Source organism: Xiphophorus couchianus, chromosome 7, assembly GCF_001444195.1.
Source record: "Xiphophorus couchianus chromosome 7, X_couchianus-1.0, whole genome shotgun sequence".
Classification (NCBI taxonomy): domain Eukaryota; kingdom Metazoa; phylum Chordata; class Actinopteri; order Cyprinodontiformes; family Poeciliidae; genus Xiphophorus; species Xiphophorus couchianus.
Window position 1 is genome coordinate 32,334,335 of NC_040234.1, and position 20,519 is coordinate 32,354,853.

The following is a 20,519-nucleotide window of genomic DNA, read 5'->3' on the forward strand; positions in this document are numbered from 1 at the left end:
AACAGTTTCATTAAGCTAATGTAGACTGGTTTTCCAATTACATTTATTTTTATCAAACAAAAAAAAAAAAAACACTGTTCCAAATGAATATTAAAGCTGTTAAATAGGGTAATAGCCAATCAGATCGTATACTTTTCTGCCTCTAAGGAAGTTCCTTTCAGAATACCTGTTGATGTTCCTTGTTATTCAGATTATATACCTCACTTAGAAATCAACTTAACTCCCAACCCCGTAACTTTCACCCCCAAAACACTTCCATGTCACACAAAGGCTCCTTGATGCCCTCCTAACAGAAACAGGTAACACCTGGCTCACACAAGAGACCAATAATATTAGTCAACCTGGTGTTAGAAAAAATAAAAGTCAGACTTGACTTTGTGTAATATTTTGGTCCACAGTGACAAAAGATCACCACTCTTTCTTTTTCTTCTTTTCATGCTACATAATAGACTTCTGCCTAAGTGATCATTTGTCAATATTTGCTATGAAAATAGCTAATAAAGCTTGTAAGCTGCTGTGAAGTCTTTTTTATGTTTCTATGATATCACTATTAGTCGTCATTGACTTTACTTTTATCATGTTGACCTTGACGTTAAAAAACAATATGAAGTTGTGCAACCCTTAGTAAAGGTACATAACAAAATAGTTTGCATTTAATTCTGCACAGCTCTAAACAGTTTACATAGTAAACAGCTCTGATTTTGGTGCAGGGTGTTTCCGTCCCCACCCTGCACCATCCTGCACTGAACATGTGACTTATAATAAACCCTGCAGCTTATCTGAAGCAACAGCAAATACTTTCACTTTCAGTCTGCAGAGCTTCTATTTACATACGGATCAGTATGAGCTAAAAATACAGTTATCCACACCCCAGATAAATGAATTGATTGTTTCTGTGTCACTTTGCAATTACTTAGAGTTCCTGGTGAAATAATTCATATTGTGTGTGCTGCTGAAGGGAATGACTGGCCAGTGAGGAATGATTCAAACTTCCTTCAAGTCAGGAGAAAGTGCTTTATGATAAAAAATAAAAAAGGCTGATAAAACTCATCAGTTAATTAGACTTCTTTGTCTTGTATTTGGGCTGAGGTTGTCTGTGGAGAAAAACATCTGGGAAACAAAACATTCTGGTCAGCTATAAGTGAAAATGGTTAGGTTTGATCAATAAAATGGAAAGCTACAGTATTCTAGTAGTTTAAACAAGTAAAAACTCTTATCACTGCAGAACAGACAAAACAGAAAGGGAAAGTAAAAGGGATTTATCAGAAGTCATGTGGTTCATCAGAGCAGCAGATGTAATTTAAGGGAGGAGAAGGTTGCTGTTGGTTCATTTTGCAGCAGAGCAGCAACGACAGCAGAATGGATTTTTTTAAGCATCTATTTGGTCAGTATATTTTACTTCAGATGACTTTTCTAGATATTTGTATGAATTGATTCAGATTCAGCAAATCGTACAAAACCAATCTGCAGGATTCTTTATGAACCACCTATTTACTCTGCATTGACCATCATAAGTTTTTACTTTAATTTCTTTTCTCTTTTAGGGATTGGGTCCCCAGAAAAAATAACTTACCAGTGTACAGGTAAGTTAAAGTGTCAAATCCAATGCTATCTAATGCTCCACATTCACTGCCTTCTGCTCCTGATGCTGAAACTGATTTAAAGTAAAAATCAAGATGTTAAAATGTTATTTATGTCAGTTGTAATGCATTTTGAAAGACTGATTTGATCAAAGAATATCCTTCAACTACAGTTTAGTTATAATGTATCTTCTGTTTTTTCTCTAAAGCTCGTGTGGCTACGTCTCCACGTGAGTGATTACATTAATATTGACTTGAAAAAAGTCTTTCAGGAACAGTTTAATTCATGTTTTATTTTTGTTGTTGCTTTCTGAAGCTCCAAAGGCAGAGTCTCCAAGTGAGTGATCACATTACGTTTCTGAAATGTTTCCGGTATCTTTGCAGAATAATAATTCATGTTTCTGTTCAGCTCTGGATGAACCGTGGAGGGAACTAGACTGGGGGTGAGTTTACAGTAAAACTGTCACATCTGATCAATAACAGCCTGTTTACTGCTGCTAGGTTGTTTGTCACTCTGCTGAAATGTAAAAATGCAGCTCCAGAGCTCAGTGGAAAAAGAAAAAGCACAGCTTCACATGGGCTTTTTGTGGGACGTTCTGCTTGTTCTGATCACAGCTGCTTCACCCAAAGGGTTTGAGAGTCACTGGAACAGGAAGGAAACTGCATGGACTGTACAATAAAGTGTTGAGCAGAAAATGAAATAAATGAAAAAAATACTGTAGGGAAAATCATCAACATACAGGAGGAACACAGTTTAAATAAATGTAGTTATTATTTTTAGCTGAAAAAGCTTTGCTACAAGATGGACGACTATAAAACAGATGAGCTGACCACTGATATCAGAAGATATGAATGTGGTGGAGTCAAAGCTCAGCTTTGCTCTTAGGTAAGAGCAGGAGTACAGGGATAATGAAGAGCAAAAGGATTATGAAGTGAGAGACATTCATGATTAAAATGCTCATGAGTGGGTTGGCACAAATCTAATACGCAATGAATAAACTTAAAGGTGCAGTGCTATGTGTTTTGCAGATACATGCCATTTTATAGCATAATCAAGTAAGCATATTACCTTCAGTTATAAAAGTGTTTTAACAATGTTATAACAAATATGACTTAAGAGAAATTTTACCTCCTGATTTGACACCTTGAAATTGGGCATCTGTCTCTTTAAAAACTCCTGCTCTTTCAGTAAGTCATCACAATATCGCTCCTCTATTAACCCTTCAGCAACATTTCTACCAGCACTGCACTGAGAAGTAACTCCCATGATGAGCTCAGTAGACGCACACTTGTTTGCTAATTGTTGCTGGCTAGTTTAGAGGAACTGGGCAGGAGTGCTGCTGGGGAGGGCTGCTCTGAGGTGGAGTTACTTCCACCTGGCACTCAATCCACCCAGGTGTTTTGCACAGCTGAATGGTTGCCATGGGAAATTAAAGGATTTCTCAAACATACATGAAAAAAATCAAGGCAACACTCCAGGTATGTTTTTGATGATTAAGTTAAATTATAACCTGGTGTGAAGCTGAAAAACTTTGATATTACATGATATTGTCACTTTAAAATGGTTAATAAAATAACTAGGAAGAAATGTGATAAGGCTGCCAGTAGTGACATACAATAAACATTAAATCTCTCTGACAATCCAATTAAAAGAGCTTTATGCAATTCTTCTATTTGAATAGGATTACAAAAAATGACCTTTGATTTGTACAATTAATACAAACTTTCACGATTCATAACAAGGATCAAATGGAGAGTGAAGTGGGATTAGTCCAAAAGATTAGTCTGAAATGATTTAATAAGTGGTTTTTAAATACCCCAGGCTGGCAAATACAGGTTTTTATTTCCTGGTTAATTATTTTTTAGGATTTGTGTAAATAAAAGTCTTTAAATTGAGATGGTTTCTTTTATTGAGTTCTTCTGCTGGTCTCTGAATCTAACTGGGTTGGCATCCTGTTGGATTATTTTATGCATTTTGTTCATTTTGGGATGGAACTAACCGATTTACTTTACGTTCTCAGAGAAAAACAGAAGAACCTTGAATATGTGCAGGAATACAAACCAGAACAAGATGACATCAGGTTCCTCCGGGTCCTCCTTTACGGACCCGTCGGAGCTGGGAAGTCCAGTTTCATCAACTCTGTCAGTAACGTCCTCAGAGGTCGGATGACAATTCCTGCCTTGGCCAGCGCGACCACGTCTGATAAAAGCTTCACCAAAAAGGTTTGAAAATTAAGACGCTTCTGTTTATATTTCAGAATATAAACTTTAATGGACCAGTCAGAAAATAACTGTTTCAACAACAAGAGTTTTCTCTGGATCAAAACAATTTTTTTTGTGCTTTAGTATGAAACTCATAAATTCAATAAAGGACGAGGAAGTGCAAAGACATTTTACCCTCTGGTCTTCAACGACTTCATGGGACTGGAAGATGGAACCAACAGGGGAGTTCATGCTGACGACATCAAATTGGCTTTGGAAGGTCATCTGAAGGAAGGTTATGAGGTGCAGCAACTTCATGAACAAGTTATAAAAACTCTGTATGAATGAATGAATGAATGAACGAATGTATGAATGAATGAATGAATGTAGCCCTGATTTAAAGACCAGAGGTGTGTCTATTTGAAATACTTTTCATGATGTATCTTTTACTCTCTTCCAGTTCAACCAAGTTGCTCCAATATCTGAGGATGACCCAGGCTACAACCCAACCCCCTCTGCTGATGACAGAGTTCATGTCCTGGTCTGTGTGATGTCTGCCAACACTTCTCAGATGAATTCATCAGTTCTGGAGAAGATGAAGAGAGTCAGGGAAACAGCCAGTGATCTGGGTGAGTTTATGGATAATGATCTTATACAGACTTCATGTTAACAGAGAAAATCCATAACAAGGTCCAGTTCGGGGTCTCTGGTTCCAATCTGATGGAAACTTTATCTGCATTCATTGACAATTACTGATAAAAATACAAATATTATTTACTTGGGTGTATTTTATTTCTGCAGGAATTCCTCAAATGGCCATGATGACACGTATAGATGAAGCCTGCTGTGAAACTGACAAAGACTTAAAGAATGTCTACAAGAGCAAGTACCTGAGAAAAAAGGTGAGTTTCAGTCATTTTATTCAGCGCTGCGACCTGCACACAGGTGAAGCAATGTCTCATTTTGACTAGAAAAATGGTCAAATTGGGAAATAATTGGGAAGTCCACTTGACTGATGAATTTGTTTTCTGTTCTTTCAACATTTATGGACGAAAATCTGTGAATTTATGCATCACCTACAGTACAGACCAAAAGTTTGGACATATCCTCTAATTCAATGGGTTTTCTTTATTTTCATGACTATTTATAAGGCAAGAAATCCCACTTATTAACCTGACAGAGCACAGCTATGAAGTGAAAACCATTTCAGGTGACTACCTCTTGAAGCTCATCAAGAAAATGCAGAGTGTGTGCAAAGCAGTAATCACAGCAAAAGGTTGCTACTTTGAAGAAACTAGAATATAAGGGCTATATTCAGTTGTTTTACACTTTTTTGTTTAGTGCATATTTCCACATGTGTTATTCATAGTTTTGATGCCTTCAGTGTGAATCTACAATGTCAATAGTCATGAAAATAAAGGAAAGTCATTGAATTAAAAGGTGTGTCCAAACTTTTGGTCTGTACTGTATATTGAAGAAGTCTGAGGTGAGGCAGTGCAATACTGTATCTCACCGCTGGTGGCGCTGTGTCACACTGAATGAAGCAAACAGTCGACACATGCACATTGTTGTCTCTTTTTATCGCTAATTCGCTTTTTTAAATTACACATTTGCTAAGCATGCTGAGTATTAAGGCCACACTAAGAAAAAAATTAAGTAAATTAAATGACGAGAATAAAGCCGTACAAGAATAAAGTCATGTTATTAAGACAATAGTAATAATGTTATGAGAATAATGTCGTATGAAAATAAGGCAAAATAATGAATAAAGTCATAGTATTACAACTTTATAGTCATTATCTCAACTTTATTCTCGTAATTTTGTCTTTATTGTTATAATTTTATTTATTATTAAGGAAAGAGAGATCAACAGTAGACAACATTTAATGAAAAGAATGAAATTTTATCTCCTATATTTCTTATTTTTTCTTCCTGTATTATTGTTTAACAATATGCTATTGAGTTTAAGATTTTAAAATAATGTGTGCAGTTCAGGTCAAAATTGAGATGCAGGCTTTTAGATTCAAAAATTTGACTCAGATTTAAATGTGCTATGAGGCTCATGACCTCACAGCACATCCCTGGTTCAACAATAAAACACAAAAAAATGTTTCAGACTGTAACTGACTGGTTTTTACTGTTCAGATGAAAGACTTCAGCTCAGCAGTGGGAATCCCAATGAACTGCATCTTTCCTGTGAAGAACTACAGTGAAGAAATCGACATGAACGATGACATTGATACTCTGATCCTGAGCGCTCTGAGGAAAATGGTCGACTTTGGAGACGACTTCATTGAGAAGACTAAAACTGATATGTAGAGAAAACAGTGAGGTGCAGCAGCGTTAGGAGAGAGAATGTTGATGGTGTTGCAATGATGCAATTTAATGTCATTAAAACGCAATGTAGGACAAATTTGAATCTTTTGAACATTTATCTTAAATCAGAACTAAATCTGTTGTATGTTTCTGGTGCTTGTTTTTTTATGTAAAAGGTTCTGCTATATAATTGTTTTTCATATGAATGTGATATTTTCCTGATGTGCTTCATCTGTTTTTTATATATATAGGTTATACAAATAAACCTGCTTTGCCTTTTCTCATCAATCTTACATTACAATGGCAGTTGCCATGCAATATGATACAGTGTTAAGCATATTTAAACTATTGGGTGTGATTTTGATGTAAAAGGAACAACTAGGATGATTTTTGATTTAAGACGAAAACGCAATGTTCGATCAGAAGTTTGAATAAATTCCACAAATCTTATTTATCTAGTCAATTTAATAATTTTGGTTTATTTGTTGAGTTGGATGCAACTTCGGTGAAAACAAGTGAACCATTTATTCACTAGCAGGAACTGCATATCACTCTTTAATGTGATATCACGAATTTTGTACAACTTGAAGCTTATGGAGGGATTTTTGAGGTTGAGAAGACAGTTATACCCGATGCAGGAGGTGACAAGGTTATGGACAAGAGGAGATATGTATTAGGGATGGGAGGGACAAAGATGATTAATATGGCGTAGGTGGAATAAACAGAATGGGTCATATTGTAAAACTGAAAGGAGAGGTGAGGGACAGAGTGCTGTCTAGGATGACATGGACTCTTTGACATGAGGAGAGTTGGAGAGTAGAACCATCTAATGAAAGGAAGAAACTGTCAGCTTTGGGTGATACAGATTTGGTTCCTACAAGGAGGATCTCAGTTTTGTTGCTCGTTTGTTTAAGGACGTTAGAGGTGAACATTTCAGATAAAGAGGAAGTTAGGCGTGTTGCCTTACAGAAAAACTAGAGCTGTGTGAGGGACTCAAAGAACTTCAGTACCTGTGACTGTCCCAACTACAGCTTTAAAGACTGTTATATACGATCCATAACACTAAAGAAGTCATTTGGATGAGAAGTGCAACATTTTCAAGTAATAAAAAAACCCAGCTGAACTTACAGAATGAGCAGCTACTGTTAATGAGCCAGGATAAAGTAATAAAGCTCTTTGCAGTTTCCGCATGTTGGAAACAGACAGCTGCTCTGTCTAAATTTAAACAAAAATCATTATGTAAAAACAACAAAAACTTGATCAATTGCATTGACAATTTTAACATATTAAAATCTATGTAATCAAGTAACCAAAATTAATGCGTTAAAGACCAAGTCCCAGTGAAAAACAGAATAAACAGCATAACATTATGCTATTATACAGATGTTTTACTATTGTATGCGTTACAGTTTAGATCTTAATTTAAATTTGGTAACTGAATGCTCAGAAAAAATTGTCTTTTGTTAATACGACACAGTGTATGTCATGCTATAATTTGGATTTGTTAATACAGTCAGAACTGTAAGAAAAGAAGCCACTTTGCTCTAAACTTTTCAACAGTTCTGTGATATAAAGTATCAACTTAATAACTACTTAGTATCAGCAAGTAGCTAAGCTGAAGTTTTCATTCTCTGTTCTGAAAAAACAGCATCGGGACGCTGCTAGCTGTTACCACAGCAGAGAAAAATGAAGATGCTCAAATCTTGAAAACTGTTATTTATTTTACAAACACTGGAAACATCTGGATTGCTTTGTCACAGACTTTGTGGATTGTATTAAACTATAAAATAAAGTCAGCTGCGTTCTGCGGACCAGACATTGATTATTTTTTCAGATCATCAATAAATAATTTAGTTCTTAAAACATCTGAAGTTGTCCTGAGATGCTGGTCATGAAACACTAAACAGGTCAGTTCTTCAGTTGAGCAGCAGATGTTCAACAGGAACGTAAAAGGTTCCTCAGGTTCCTGTAGATTAGACAACTCGTCTGTGGGAAGGAAGTGTTCACAGAAAGTCTTCAGCAGCGATTCTCTGCTTTCCAGAAGATTAAAAACGAGGTCAACAATTCACCTGGAAACTGAACCATCGTCCTCTGATTCCACCGTCCAAAACCCTCAAGTCCGACTGTCCATCAGGAGCCAGAACCAGGTCTTAGTTTCACCCTGAAATCCTTCGCTGTCCATCATCATCATGATCCTCAAGTCTTTTATTTTGTAGTGCCAACGTTACGTCACGGGTTTCAGATTACCTTCCACCTGCAGGTAGAAGTCAATGTTCCCCATCAGAGCCCGGATTCTTTTGGAGAATAGTCCATGTTGGTTACCATGGTAACGACCGTGACGAGGTCCTCAGGAGCGGTGGCGTTCGCCTGCCGCTGCATCTGCGTCACGCGTTCCTCCACGCAGCCGGCCGACAGCCGAGCCTCGGCCTCGTGGTCCCAGAGCTCCTCGATGGTCTCGCAGAGCAGAGCCAGACCCTGCAGGGGAGACGAACACGTCCACGACACCGGTCAGGGACCAATCAGTAACAAACACGTCCACGACACTGGTCAGGGACCAATCAGTAACAAACACGTCCACAACACCGGTCAGAGACCAATCAGTAACAAACATGTCCACAACACAAGTGAGAAACAACGCAGTAAAACACATTTGCAATTTCTAACATGGCTGTTATTCCATCAGTTTTGGTTGTTAAGACAGTGGTGCATGCTGGGTAGCGTAGTATGACTCACTGCATGTTTCTGCCAACACTCCCTCAAGGTCGGCCTCAGCTTCTTGAAGACCACCACCTCCTGCATGTCCTCCAAAGACGGGTGCTGGCCCACCTCCTCCTCAAACGGCAGCATGTACTCATCCACCGGACCTGGACATTGAGCAGAAGCGGATATGAGCAGGGTGTTAGCGGTAGCCTCAAGTCACAGAACACAACGAAGACGTTTGAGTGAGACTCAAACTTCTGCATGACCGAAAAGTCTGGTGAGAAAAAAAAAAACCCTCAGAAAAAACAAGATTCAATAATCCTGTCAGGAGAAAATCCAAGACCTGTAATTAACGTATTACAGGCCAACTAACTTTTTAAAACGAATTCAAGACATTTTAAGGCATTAATTTTATTTATATGAATTTAAGACTTCTTAAGGCTGCGCAGCCACTCTGCCTACTTAACGGGCTGAACTTGTCCAGACTGAATCTTGCTGTGTTTTTTAGAGAGCTCAGCTCCAAATCTGTTTGGTTCTGATAAACGTGTGAACCACACAGTTTATCACACAGTTGTTAAACTCTTCCAGTATTTTAATGATCCAGCCCAACAAGTCAGGTCATGTTTCTTACCGTCAGCAGCTTTGCAGCGTGAGGCGAGCTCCCACAGCACCAGGCCCACAGCGTACATGTCTATCCTCAGGAAGACGTCCCTCTGGAAGTTAATGGCCCCTTCCAGGACCTCAGGGGCCATGTAGCGCCGGGTCCCCACCTGAACAGGAACATAGAAACATCAAAGATTACACAGAAGAGGTTGTTTTTTTTAAACTGATCCAAAAGAGCTTTAAAGTAGAGCTAAAACTCAAGAATCATTGACACTGACACCTAATTTGGTTGTTCATCGATTATTCGAGTAATGGCACATCCTGATTTTTCTTTTTAAGTTTATTTTTTACAATATTAGAAATACACAGAAAATTTAAATTTGGTGGAACAAAACGCATTTACATTTTGTACAGTTTTGACTATTACAACTCTAACTATGTTGTTCTTTCAGCAGTTTGACTCTTTTTGAGTCTGTGTAGTCTAGTTAATTAATCGATTAGTAAATTAGTTGACAATTATTTCAATAATCAATTAACCATTTCAGTCCCACTTCTGAATAACTAAATGTTTTACCCGTCAGCCACCAGAGTAGTGAGATCAGCTGCAGGTTACCTAGCAACAGCCCTTTAGAGGAGATTACAGAGCAGAACTTTTCTCTGGAGGACTCACGTGTCTGTGGTTCGCAGCCGAAAATTTCCCAGCCTCGAATCTGAGAGCGAGGCCAAAGTCAGCGATGCAGGCCGTCAGGTCAGACTTCAGGAGGATGTTCTTCGTTTTAAAGTCCCTGAAAGAACAAGACGACTGAAAACCTTCTGTGTGCCGGTGGTTTAACCTCTGTACTTGGATGTGACATCCTACCTGTGAGCAATGGAAGGTTTGTGTCCAGGTACGTCCTTATGCAGGTAGGCCAGACCTCGGGACATCGTCTGAGCGATGAGACAGAGCTCAGACCAGGACAGGACGTTGGCTTTCAGGTAGTCACACACCGAGCCCTGAGGTCACAGGACGGACAGTTAGAATACTATAACACGGCTGTGTGGGAATATTAGTTTGATCACTAAAATAAATGCAGTTTTTACACTTTTGTAGCAGGAAAAATACAATAAATGTGTCATTTTCAGGTTTAAAAGTTCTGCAGGAGCAAATCAATGTTTACGCTGCACCTCCTTGACTGTCCAGCAGAGGTCAGCAGAGGTCACAAGAAGTTTGTTGAAAACGTGCATGGTAGTGTTTTGCGTAAAATAAAATAAAAATACAATATTCTGTTTGTGTCTTATTCAGGGTTAGGGTTTATTTTGCACAAGAGTCTAAACAATTAATAGTTAGACTCTTGTTTAGCATCTTTCTGAAAGATGCCAAATACTAATGTAAAAACACACAAACATTAAATATACAGCTGTTAATTTTTTTTCACTGTTACTTTGCCTTTTGAATTACTATTTATTGATATCACTAAGTAATTGCTGTATAGCTAAATAAACTTTATTATAAAATATATCAAACTCTTATTTGCAAAACTCTTGTTATAAAAATTTCAAATCAATTTTGTTGTAACTGCTACACACAAGTAAAACAAAATTCAATTTATACAGTGTTGCAACTTAAAAAAAGCTAACACTAACATCTTCTGCAGGAGATTACATATTTTTGTAGGAATTATGCGTCTCTGGTTGAGATTCTCCACATTACTTGCAGCTACATTTTTTTTATGTTTATTGCAGTTTCTTCTGTATCCAGCAGAGGTCACTGTTTTGTGTATTTAGCCTTATTATCTAGCAGTGGTCCATATTTTATTTCCTGAAATAGCCGGCATCACCAGCAGAGGTCCATCCTCTGTCAACATATTGCAGTACCGTAAAAGCCCAGCAGGGGTCACCGCTTCACCTTGTCATGGTAGGCAGTAATGAGCCACAGCTCCAGATCGGCGTTGCAGCCTCTCTTCTCTGCTCCGATGAACAGCAGCAGGTTTTCGTGCCTCATCCCACTCAGGCTGTAGATCTCGTACTCCGTCTGCCACGACTGACGTTCCTGAACACAGAGACGGAAAACTCAACATCGAATAAAGCGACTCTGATTCAGGCAACACTGGAAACGTTTATTAAAGTAAAATGTGTTTGGGAAATATTGGTCAATCTCTTGGAACTGCATGGATTCTGCAGAAGGCAGTATATTAAATTTATTGCCATTTTTATGTTATCTTTCTCACTCATAATGCCACTGAGTGAATGCATAAAGTGAACAAGTGTTTTTAAAAATACTATTTTAAGCCATTGACAGTAAAATCGTAAACTATTACACATATTTGTGTTGTTTCAATAACAGATTACGTTATGTGGCTTAGTTTGAAAACTTTTCTTTGCAGTTCTAACTCAACATTTTTCAGACAATTGCTTTTGTCCCTCTATCATTGTGCTGGATTCATTTTCAGCATGATCAGCCAACTCATCAGCATCCTTTGGCAGATCATCTTTCAAGCCTCTTTGCGCTCTCTCTCTCTTATTCTTATTAAAATGTAGCTAGATTTATCTTTTCCACACGTGAAACATTTGGCTATTTCTGAATCTGGACATCCAATAACAGATTTTATTGGATGAGAATGAATGGTGTTGGCATACCAGCGGAAAAACAACTGGAGAAACGTAACTGTTTTCTTTAGTTATAGTCGATTTATGGCCCCCAGATTGCATGTATGCATCTTTTTTGGGAAAACTAATAAAATTTATTGCCACTGAGATTCAAATGTAATGTTTTTTAATGTCATTTTCATCAACAAGGCAGTTTATAAAAACATCATACAGTTACCACTTGTGAAACTAGTAAACATTACATTTTGTTGAATGCCATCATCCATACGCACCAAATATGTTAGTCAATGTTCTAATGATTATGGTTCTAAAAGCAACTCTGTACATGTTTTTGATTTACACAAACTCAGTGTTTCAGCTGTTTTGCAGTTTCCTGGACGTTTGTTCATTTAAATCTTTAAATTTAATCACTTAATCCTGAACTGATGGAGCAGACTCACCTGGATGGGGAAGACCTTGACAGCTACTTGTTCACTGAGCAGCTGAGCCTTCCACACACAGCCAAAGCGCCCCCTAGCTTTGACCTCCAGCAGCTGCACAGGCCTGTGACCCAAGACGGGGGACGGAGGCATCAGACTGGGGTCCTACAGGAAAACAGAAACAGGAGGTTCTGGGTGAGATGGGATCCTTCAGATCTGAGTCGTTCTCCTCAGAATAACCAAACAGATCTCCATGCACCATCATCCTCCTCCTCCTCTTCCTCAGTGGACATCATCAGTGTGAGACAAGCACAGGCAGCATCACAGTGATCAGTGTTTGTACACATAGAGGGAGGAAGGGAGGAATGAGAGAAGCTCTTACCTCCATCAGAATGTGGAAGACGTTCTGAGGCACAAACACAAACAGGAGGTCACAGTCAGAGCTGATCTGAGATCTGCCATCAGTCGCCACCGACAGCACTGAGCTGCTGACAGCCTTGGTCACAAGTTTATTCACAGGGTACAGAAATGTCCAGCTGACACCACCTCAAATGTCTGTCATTGTTTGACATGAATAAACGATCGGAGTCCTGATCCAGAAGGGTTAGAAAAAGATGAGCGTTTCTGGTGAGCTGCATGCGTCTGTTACCGTCTCAGCAGAGCGGACTCATAGAAACTAAAAGTCAGGATCTGGCGCTTATATGGAGTGGAGAACCCTGCAATATTTCTGGAGTGGAGAAATATTGCTGAGTCCAAACCCTGTTTGGACTCAGCCCATCACACAATGTTCAGATAACTTTGTCAGACGGCACTGATTTCCCAGGGTTCCCATGGCAACACAATCACAGAAGGTTTGAGCTGAACTGTTGAGACTCAGTCTGTCCCACTAAGATCAGTTTGGAGCAACAGAAAAGACAGAACCTGTCAACTGCTTTTTGTATATATATTTTTTTAATAAAATAACATGATTAAGAGATCAAACTGCAGCTGAACCGTTCCGCTCATGGGACCAGAACCAAGTGGACTTGCCTGTGTGGGCAGCAGGACCGGAGGGTACGGCCGTCTGTGGCGTCGGTACATCCAGAAGGAGAGCAGCACCACGCCGCTGACGGCCAGGCTGGGCACCATGGAGAAAATCAGAGGCTCTACTGGCTGCTTGGGCGGGGCACTGGTTGCTATGGAAAAGTAAAAAGAGGACGACAGGTACTATAAGTAGAAGGAAATAAACACAAGAGACAAAAATATCGGACATGATATAACCAGGTGAAAATAACCATGTGTGATAAAGTTGTTAAGCAGGAAGAACTGATGATGCCATCAGGCCTGCCGTGATAAATTCTGCTGGACAAGAAATTGTCCCAGAAGTTATTGCGATAAATAACTTCAATATCGCAACTACATTATTTAATGCAACTTCATTGCATTATTATTACTCATAATAATGCAAGTTCACCTTCTCTAAAAAACTTTTAATTTTGTAAAGAACACTGCAACATATTTTAAATATCCAAAATAAAACACAACACAAACAACGGTTTCTTCAAACAATAATCAGAATGACAATTATCAAGCTTATTTTTAACTGATTAATGTCTTATTACGACAGACTTGGATGTTATCAGGTTAGCATGAAGTCATCAGGGTAACAGTGATGAAGTCATCTGGATTTGGACGTTACACAATAATTACGACATCACAGGAGAATTATAATATCCGGATGATGTCATAACCTAATAATTATGTCAGCTGGCTGACTTGACATCATCGGTGTAATGATGATGTCATTAGTTTATTTCTAAAAGTAGGAAAAATATTGACGTCAACAAGAGATAAACATTGATTTAGACACCAATCTACACAATTTTTTAATAAAATATGAGTCTTAGTAAACAGAACGATCTACCCTACAGTTTCAAAACAAGTGGAAACAGAATACAGGCCTGATCTATACAGAGTTTCTACATCTGCAGTTTCTACTTTGAGTGATTACAAAGAAGTGACACAATCAGAAAAGTTATAGGTCTGATGAACAGGAGGTGAGGGCATGGCCGGTGAACAGGTGTCTCTTACGTGTTGCTGAAGGCTCGCTGACGTTGGGTTGGTGAGAGAACTTTATGTTACACAAACTGACATCACAGCAACAGAAGAAGACCTCAGGGGCTTCTCCCATCTCCACACACTCACTCCTGGTGGAGGAGGAAGAACAGCGACACATCGTCATCATCACCATGTGAACGCAGTGATCAGCTGACCAACCAGAGTGAAAACATCTCTAACTGAACTCTACTGTTGACTCTAGTGAGACTTTTTTTATTATGATTTCTCCTGAAGAAGCAGTTATCAGGTGTTATTATCACAGTGGCTTCACACCATCAAAAAATGCACTTTTTCAGATATTAATAAATGTAACTAATAAAGAATGAATAATAATAAATGTAATTAAAGACATCAACAGCTTCACAGACTTTCAACATATCAAGAGTTACAAAATAAAAAGTAAATCAGGACGTAATACAATTAATTTACTACTGATAAATATTGCAATGTCCACACCACTCAATGCTTCAGCATCTCGGTCACTAAAAAAATACATCAACTGAGGGAATCAAAGTCAGTAGCAGCCCAGAAATACCACAGACATGCAGGAATAGCATGCATGGTGCTTTAAATATAATAATCTGCCAAATATTGTATGCAAGCAGTTTTATACAAACATTGATGCTGATATGATGAATGTGATTTAACAAATAACACAGCTTTACTCAAGATTTGTTTTAGGAAGAATTATCTGTTGACAGTGGAAAAAAGGATGGAAGTCGTGTTTCATATCTGAAATTTTCATTTTCACAAGGATATTAAACACTGAAATTATTTGCCATATATGGAAGCAGTCAGGGAATCCGTTTCTTATATTTTAATAAAAGAAATTTTAACCTGTAAGTTTTGGGAGATTGAAAACTGGTTGGTTTTCAAACTGAACATTTTAATATTTTGATCATGAATCCAGCAACACCAGCTCTGTTCTCTGCTCGTGTCTGGAGCATCAAGGCCGTTGTGTAAATAAGACACAAAACGGTTTTGTTTGTTTAATAAACGGATGAACCTCGAATGACTTCTGTTGTGATCTTAATCAATATAAAGACAGAGTGAACTAAAATTCACCCTGAAGGGATGGGAGATGTTGCACAATAATTCTATGGAAACACTGATGTTTGTCCTCATAAAAACTAAAGTAGTACACAGGTTTCATCATATTCAACAGGCAGAAAGATGTGAACTCACTGACTCTACAGATGCTAATAAACTGGTTCAACAGGCTGTGAAGGAAGCTCACCAACCACCATGTTACGGTTAACTTATTAAATCACACAAATAATGTTAGACAGGCAGATTCCACAGTAAACATACAGAGAAACCCAACATTATTCAGATTCCTGTCACATTAAAGAATCCCTGCCTGTGTTCGGATGTTCATTTATTTAATAACTAATCGTAGGAGCACAAACAGTTTTTCCACTGAGCTCCTCACCTGTAGCAGCTGGGGTGGTCCAGCCAGCAGCCCTGCTGGATCAGCTTCACCTCTCCGGAGGCGTTCTTCCAGGTGGAGAAGCAGTGCTGCCGCTTGTCCTCCTCCCCGGAGCAGGTTACCACCGTCCTGCCGTCAGCCCGACCCTCTGCGTCCATCGGGACGGACGACGACGGGTTGTGGGTGTACTGAACGCACTGGTGGCTCTCCGAGCGGCCCAGGATCGACCCTGACGCGACAAAAAGACTTTCAATATGCAGAAGTTCTGCTGCAGGCGTTCATAGTGTGGAAGAGCTCATCAACGGTTTCACAGGACTGGTTTTAAGTTCACTATGATTAAAAAGTTCTACACAAATTAAATAAAAAACTTAAGTTATTAAATGTTAAACTTTTTCAGTTTAATTTGGTGTTTTTCAGCTCTGGACTGGGACTTGAATGCTTTTACACCTGTGTACAGTAAGAAGTAATCTTCATAAGTTATTAACTAGGTTTTAGTTGGCCATTATAATCCCTGTTTTCAAGAAAAACTTCATTTAATCAGGATGGAGGAGCAGTTAGTGGAAAACCCAAACGGGTAGGTTTGAATTTTCATTGCCCAACCAAAACTTTTAACCCAGATCTTACAAATCACGGGGGGAACAAAAGAAAATCAATCAGAACATTGTATTTGACAGCATTCCTACACATCTTTATGCAAAAACTCCAAACTCAAATTTCTACAGTTGAGTTCAAACTGTTTTTTTTGACATTGCCAGCGTATGTCCTTTTTCTAAAATCCAATAAACATAAAAGACGCAGACAGCCTGTATGCATGAGGCTTAGATAATTACCCAACACTTAATGAAGTCCCAGCAGCACTTCACAATATGCATAATGTGTATTATGATATTGCGATTTAATGGCACAATAACCACTGTAATGTCTACTTCTGATATATTAAATATTACTACATTATTGTTAATTACAAAAGAGTCAAATATTTCTTAATTTTCAATGTTTTGCTACACCAACTATTAAAATGTGTAGCATTTCTCTAATATAGACAATCTGTGCTATATAAAAGTTTGCATGTTGTCCGTATATTATCTAATATAAACCTACATTAAATTGATTTGTGTTTCACTGGGATCCTCTGGGAATTATTACATTTTTGTTCTTCACCATAAAAATAAAGTGCGCTGCAGGACTGATAACTGCTTACATAACAGTATAAGAGCAAGTCAGGCGACGTGTGTTTATGTATTTGAAATTAGCGAGCGCTGATCGTGCTTGTTGAAGGAGTGCCCCATTTCTCTGTGGAATATTTTAACTTCCTGATTTAGGAGCCAACAGCGAGGGAGAACAGGACACACTAGTGAAGTAGGATTTGGCCCAGTGTTTGGTACCAAAAGCCTCATCCGACCGGGACCGAGCAGACACATGGTGGCTCCCAGTGGATGGATTTAAGGAAAACAAGTGATTATTTCTAGATGGACTAAGGAAGACGTGAGAGCATCAAGGTGAAAAAGTGAAAGCAATAAAACTAATGACAAAAAGACAAAGGGAAGGGAACAGGAGTTTGATTAATGTCGAACTGTTCTTCAGAACAACGAGAACTTGAGGAAGGAAGAAGAATGTCCTGAATTAAGGTCTTTAGACTTTGTGAAAATTCAAAAGAGCTGGAATTTCAGTTCAGGATCATTTTCCCTTCCACTCCTTCTGAAAAGAATGAATAACGTTCATTTCTGCCGTTTCTGGAGTCAGACTGTAAGATGAAGGTGAGTACCTGTAGTTCTCCAGGACAACTGGTTTTATGTTGTTCCAGTTACCTGGGAAGTGGGAACACAAACCTGGATTTGGCGTCAGACCAGAGATCACAGTGTTCTAATTAAGAAGCTGGAATTTCAACATGGCGTCACCCTTAAACAGAGTTTGACGTTACAAACATTATTTTAAGTCTAACTTTCCATAAGCAAACACTCACTTGTGTTTGCTTATGTGTCTTGTAAAATAAGATTGTTTCCACCACAGATTACTACTGTTGATGCGAGGAGCGGCCATATTGAAACAGGAAGTCAGCCTGGAGTTGCTCCACTTTCCCACTGATTTTCCCAATTGATTTTTTACAACTGGGAACTCGAAATTTCCCAGTTCAGCCACAGCTGGAGTGTCGCATATTAAAGCCCACTGCGCTTTTCAATATGGCCACTACTGACATCGATTTAGATGTGGTGGGAAGGTTTATTTTACAAGATATGCATGTAAGTTGCATCTAAAATTAATTGTACACGTAGCGCCTGGAACTATAAACTGAACAAATTAAAAGTGGTGTTTACTTAAAGTGAAGCTTATATTGATGTTTGTAAGCGGTACATTGTTGAAATTCGGACTTTTTACCTAGAACCCAGAACTCGGGTCTCACAGAAAGCAGCTCGCTTCTCAGCTCCAACACTTCCGGTTCAAATGATCGGGAAACTATCAGAGATTAGATCGGAACCAGGTGTGCGGGAACAGAAACACAACTAAGGATGGAGTTAGCAAAGGAGTGGATAAGAACCAATGATGTGGAGCCAAAAGGAGCAAAAACACCAGAACCAAACACCTCTGGTTGATTAAACAGAACTAATCTGGGTGAAGCTGGTACCAACGGAACCAGAACTAACTTTGATCATTCGAACCTTTAGCTAGGTGTGCATCTCACCTGAGCAGCAGGAGATGAGTAGAATACTCAGAACCAGTCTGGCTTCTTGTCCCATCCTGAGTCCAAATCGTAAAGCTCGAGTTGTGTTTGTGACGCTGTGACTTTTAAACTGGCTCTGATGAACAGAACACGGAACCACGTTTCGATCCAGACAGCTGATTAAGGTCCGTCCCGTTTACCGAAAAACACCGAACCAAAGCTCTGCGGGAAGAGTCAGAACCCGTTTGTGGAACTGGAGAAATGTCCGAAACGTTGACCCACAGAGTTCGGTCATCATGTGGGCAGCTGAAGTCGGTTCGGATCAGGGGTATCTGGATCACAACAGAGTCCCAGAGGAGGCGGACTGGCAGAGATTGATTTCTTCAGGAGCGGGTTCGGTTCTGGCTGGAAAGCTTCGCTCCAGACCTGAAGCTGTTTTCCATGAGAACCGAACCACCATTCGGTCCTTGTTTACCTTAGTTCGGTTGTGATGGACTTGTGTTCGGTTGCTTCATCTACCCGAGCCGGGGTTAGCTACTAGCTTAGCAATGTCATCTACAACAGAAGAGACAATTCTTCATCCAGCACAAACTGAATCGCGACATGGACCGAACCTGCCGAAGTTCTGATTCCGGACTTAGAACGGGTAGATATAGAGCTTCAGTTGTCTCAGGCTAGATTCTGCTCTCCCTGACCGTCCCAGCATTGCAAAAAAAATGGCTGCCGTGTAGATATTAATCTGTTTTTAAGCTTCTTCCACAACATAGTGACTGACACTGCGAGCAGCCAATAGAAAGATGGAATGGTCTTTCTCCACCAATCAACTGCTACGTGTGGATGTAAAACAGCTGATGGAGCGGGAAAAGCCCCGCCCCCTGTCAGGCTCTTTAAACCAGCGATATCCAACTTCTTCTGGCCCACGGACCAGCTTCATGTTCAGAAAATCTGACAGACAATGGGAGTATGAACGGTTATGTCGTGACATTAGCAAAGTATCAAACCATAAAAACAAACTATGAACGCAGGCCCAATCTGTTCACACAGCGCCTCTTTATGCCTGTCAAGATTACTAACAGGAACAGAAGGCTGCAGCCGGTTTTTCAAAATAAAGCGTCTTGTGACGCTCAAGTGAGGGGAAATAATATTTTATGTTTGAGGCCGGTGCTCTATTTTACAACCAGCCAGTTTAACCAGTAGATTCCAGTAAACCAGATTTAATCAAAGCAGTTTCATAATAACTGAGCTCATTAACAAAGATTAATAGCTCTGACGATATAAATTATTGAATGTGTTTTTTATTGAAGGAGTTTATTACTTAAAGCTCCTTGGACCTTTAAGTAATATTCTCCATCATACAGCACATGTATGATGGAGAATATTATCCATCATACTTTAACCATACGTATTTATGGTTAAAGTTTCCTCTGGCAATTTTTTTAGACATAAAATTAAGGGACAAACAGCAAGAAAGAATAGAAGCAAGATTAGGGAAACTGAGGATCATAACTGAGGATCAAAACAAAATCGGGACACTTTTGATATAACCACAAAACACTTTTAATATATGCCAAATGAGAGAAATTCTAGGTCTTCAATAGATACCCACTGAAGTATCACACAATCTGGAGAAAGAGTCTGTGTCCATTTGAAGACGTTTGTTCAATGTTTCCACTTTAGTAGCTTGAAAGAGAGAGAGAAAAAAAGGGAGAGCTGCAGTTTAAAGATATACCAATAAGGGTCTGTTCATATGCTTGCAGTGTTTTAATTTGTTTTGTGTTAAATAAAAAATAAGTTTACTATACTTTTGTGTAGTAATTTAATACTATACTTTCTGCTTCTCTAAGAAAACAGATACATAATGAAGCCAGTAGCGCTAAGGCTTCTCATACAGCAAACACTGAATACAACAGGATTTATCTTACAAAACA

General features: G+C 38.9%; 2 protein-coding genes across 3 annotated transcripts; one reads left to right on the forward strand and one right to left on the reverse strand.

The window, feature by feature from the left end:
* Positions 1 to 1,069: 1,069 nt before the first annotated feature.
* LOC114147519 (interferon-induced protein 44-like) lies at positions 1,070 to 6,548 on the forward strand. The gene is made up of 10 exons (XM_028021982.1): positions 1,070 to 1,384; positions 1,545 to 1,583; positions 1,790 to 1,810; positions 1,897 to 1,917; positions 1,990 to 2,023; positions 3,602 to 3,803; positions 3,927 to 4,085; positions 4,243 to 4,411; positions 4,584 to 4,684; positions 5,928 to 6,548. Exons 1-10 carry the CDS (start codon positions 1,360 to 1,362, stop codon positions 6,099 to 6,101), a joined length of 945 nt encoding a protein of 314 aa, XP_027877783.1. The 5' UTR covers positions 1,070 to 1,359; the 3' UTR covers positions 6,102 to 6,548.
* A 1,251-nt stretch (positions 6,549 to 7,799) lies between these two features.
* On the reverse strand, positions 7,800 to 19,821 carry LOC114147517 (activin receptor type-2A-like). 2 transcript variants are annotated; one of them, XM_028021970.1, is made up of 12 exons: positions 18,613 to 19,821; positions 15,936 to 16,161; positions 14,477 to 14,592; positions 13,436 to 13,581; positions 12,789 to 12,812; positions 12,428 to 12,571; positions 11,287 to 11,430; positions 10,261 to 10,394; positions 10,072 to 10,186; positions 9,430 to 9,568; positions 8,832 to 8,962; positions 7,800 to 8,573 (listed from the first exon to the last, which is right to left on the reverse strand). In XM_028021970.1, the coding sequence occupies exons 1-12, from the start codon at positions 18,665 to 18,667 to the stop codon at positions 8,379 to 8,381; spliced, it is 1,569 nt and encodes a 522-aa protein (XP_027877771.1). In that variant the 5' UTR covers positions 18,668 to 19,821; the 3' UTR covers positions 7,800 to 8,378. The 2 variants fall into 2 exon arrangements, with proteins under 2 accessions (XP_027877771.1, XP_027877772.1); XM_028021971.1 differs by lacking the exon at positions 12,789 to 12,812 and having other exon boundaries at positions 18,613 to 19,812.
* Positions 19,822 to 20,519: the final 698 nt, after the last annotated feature.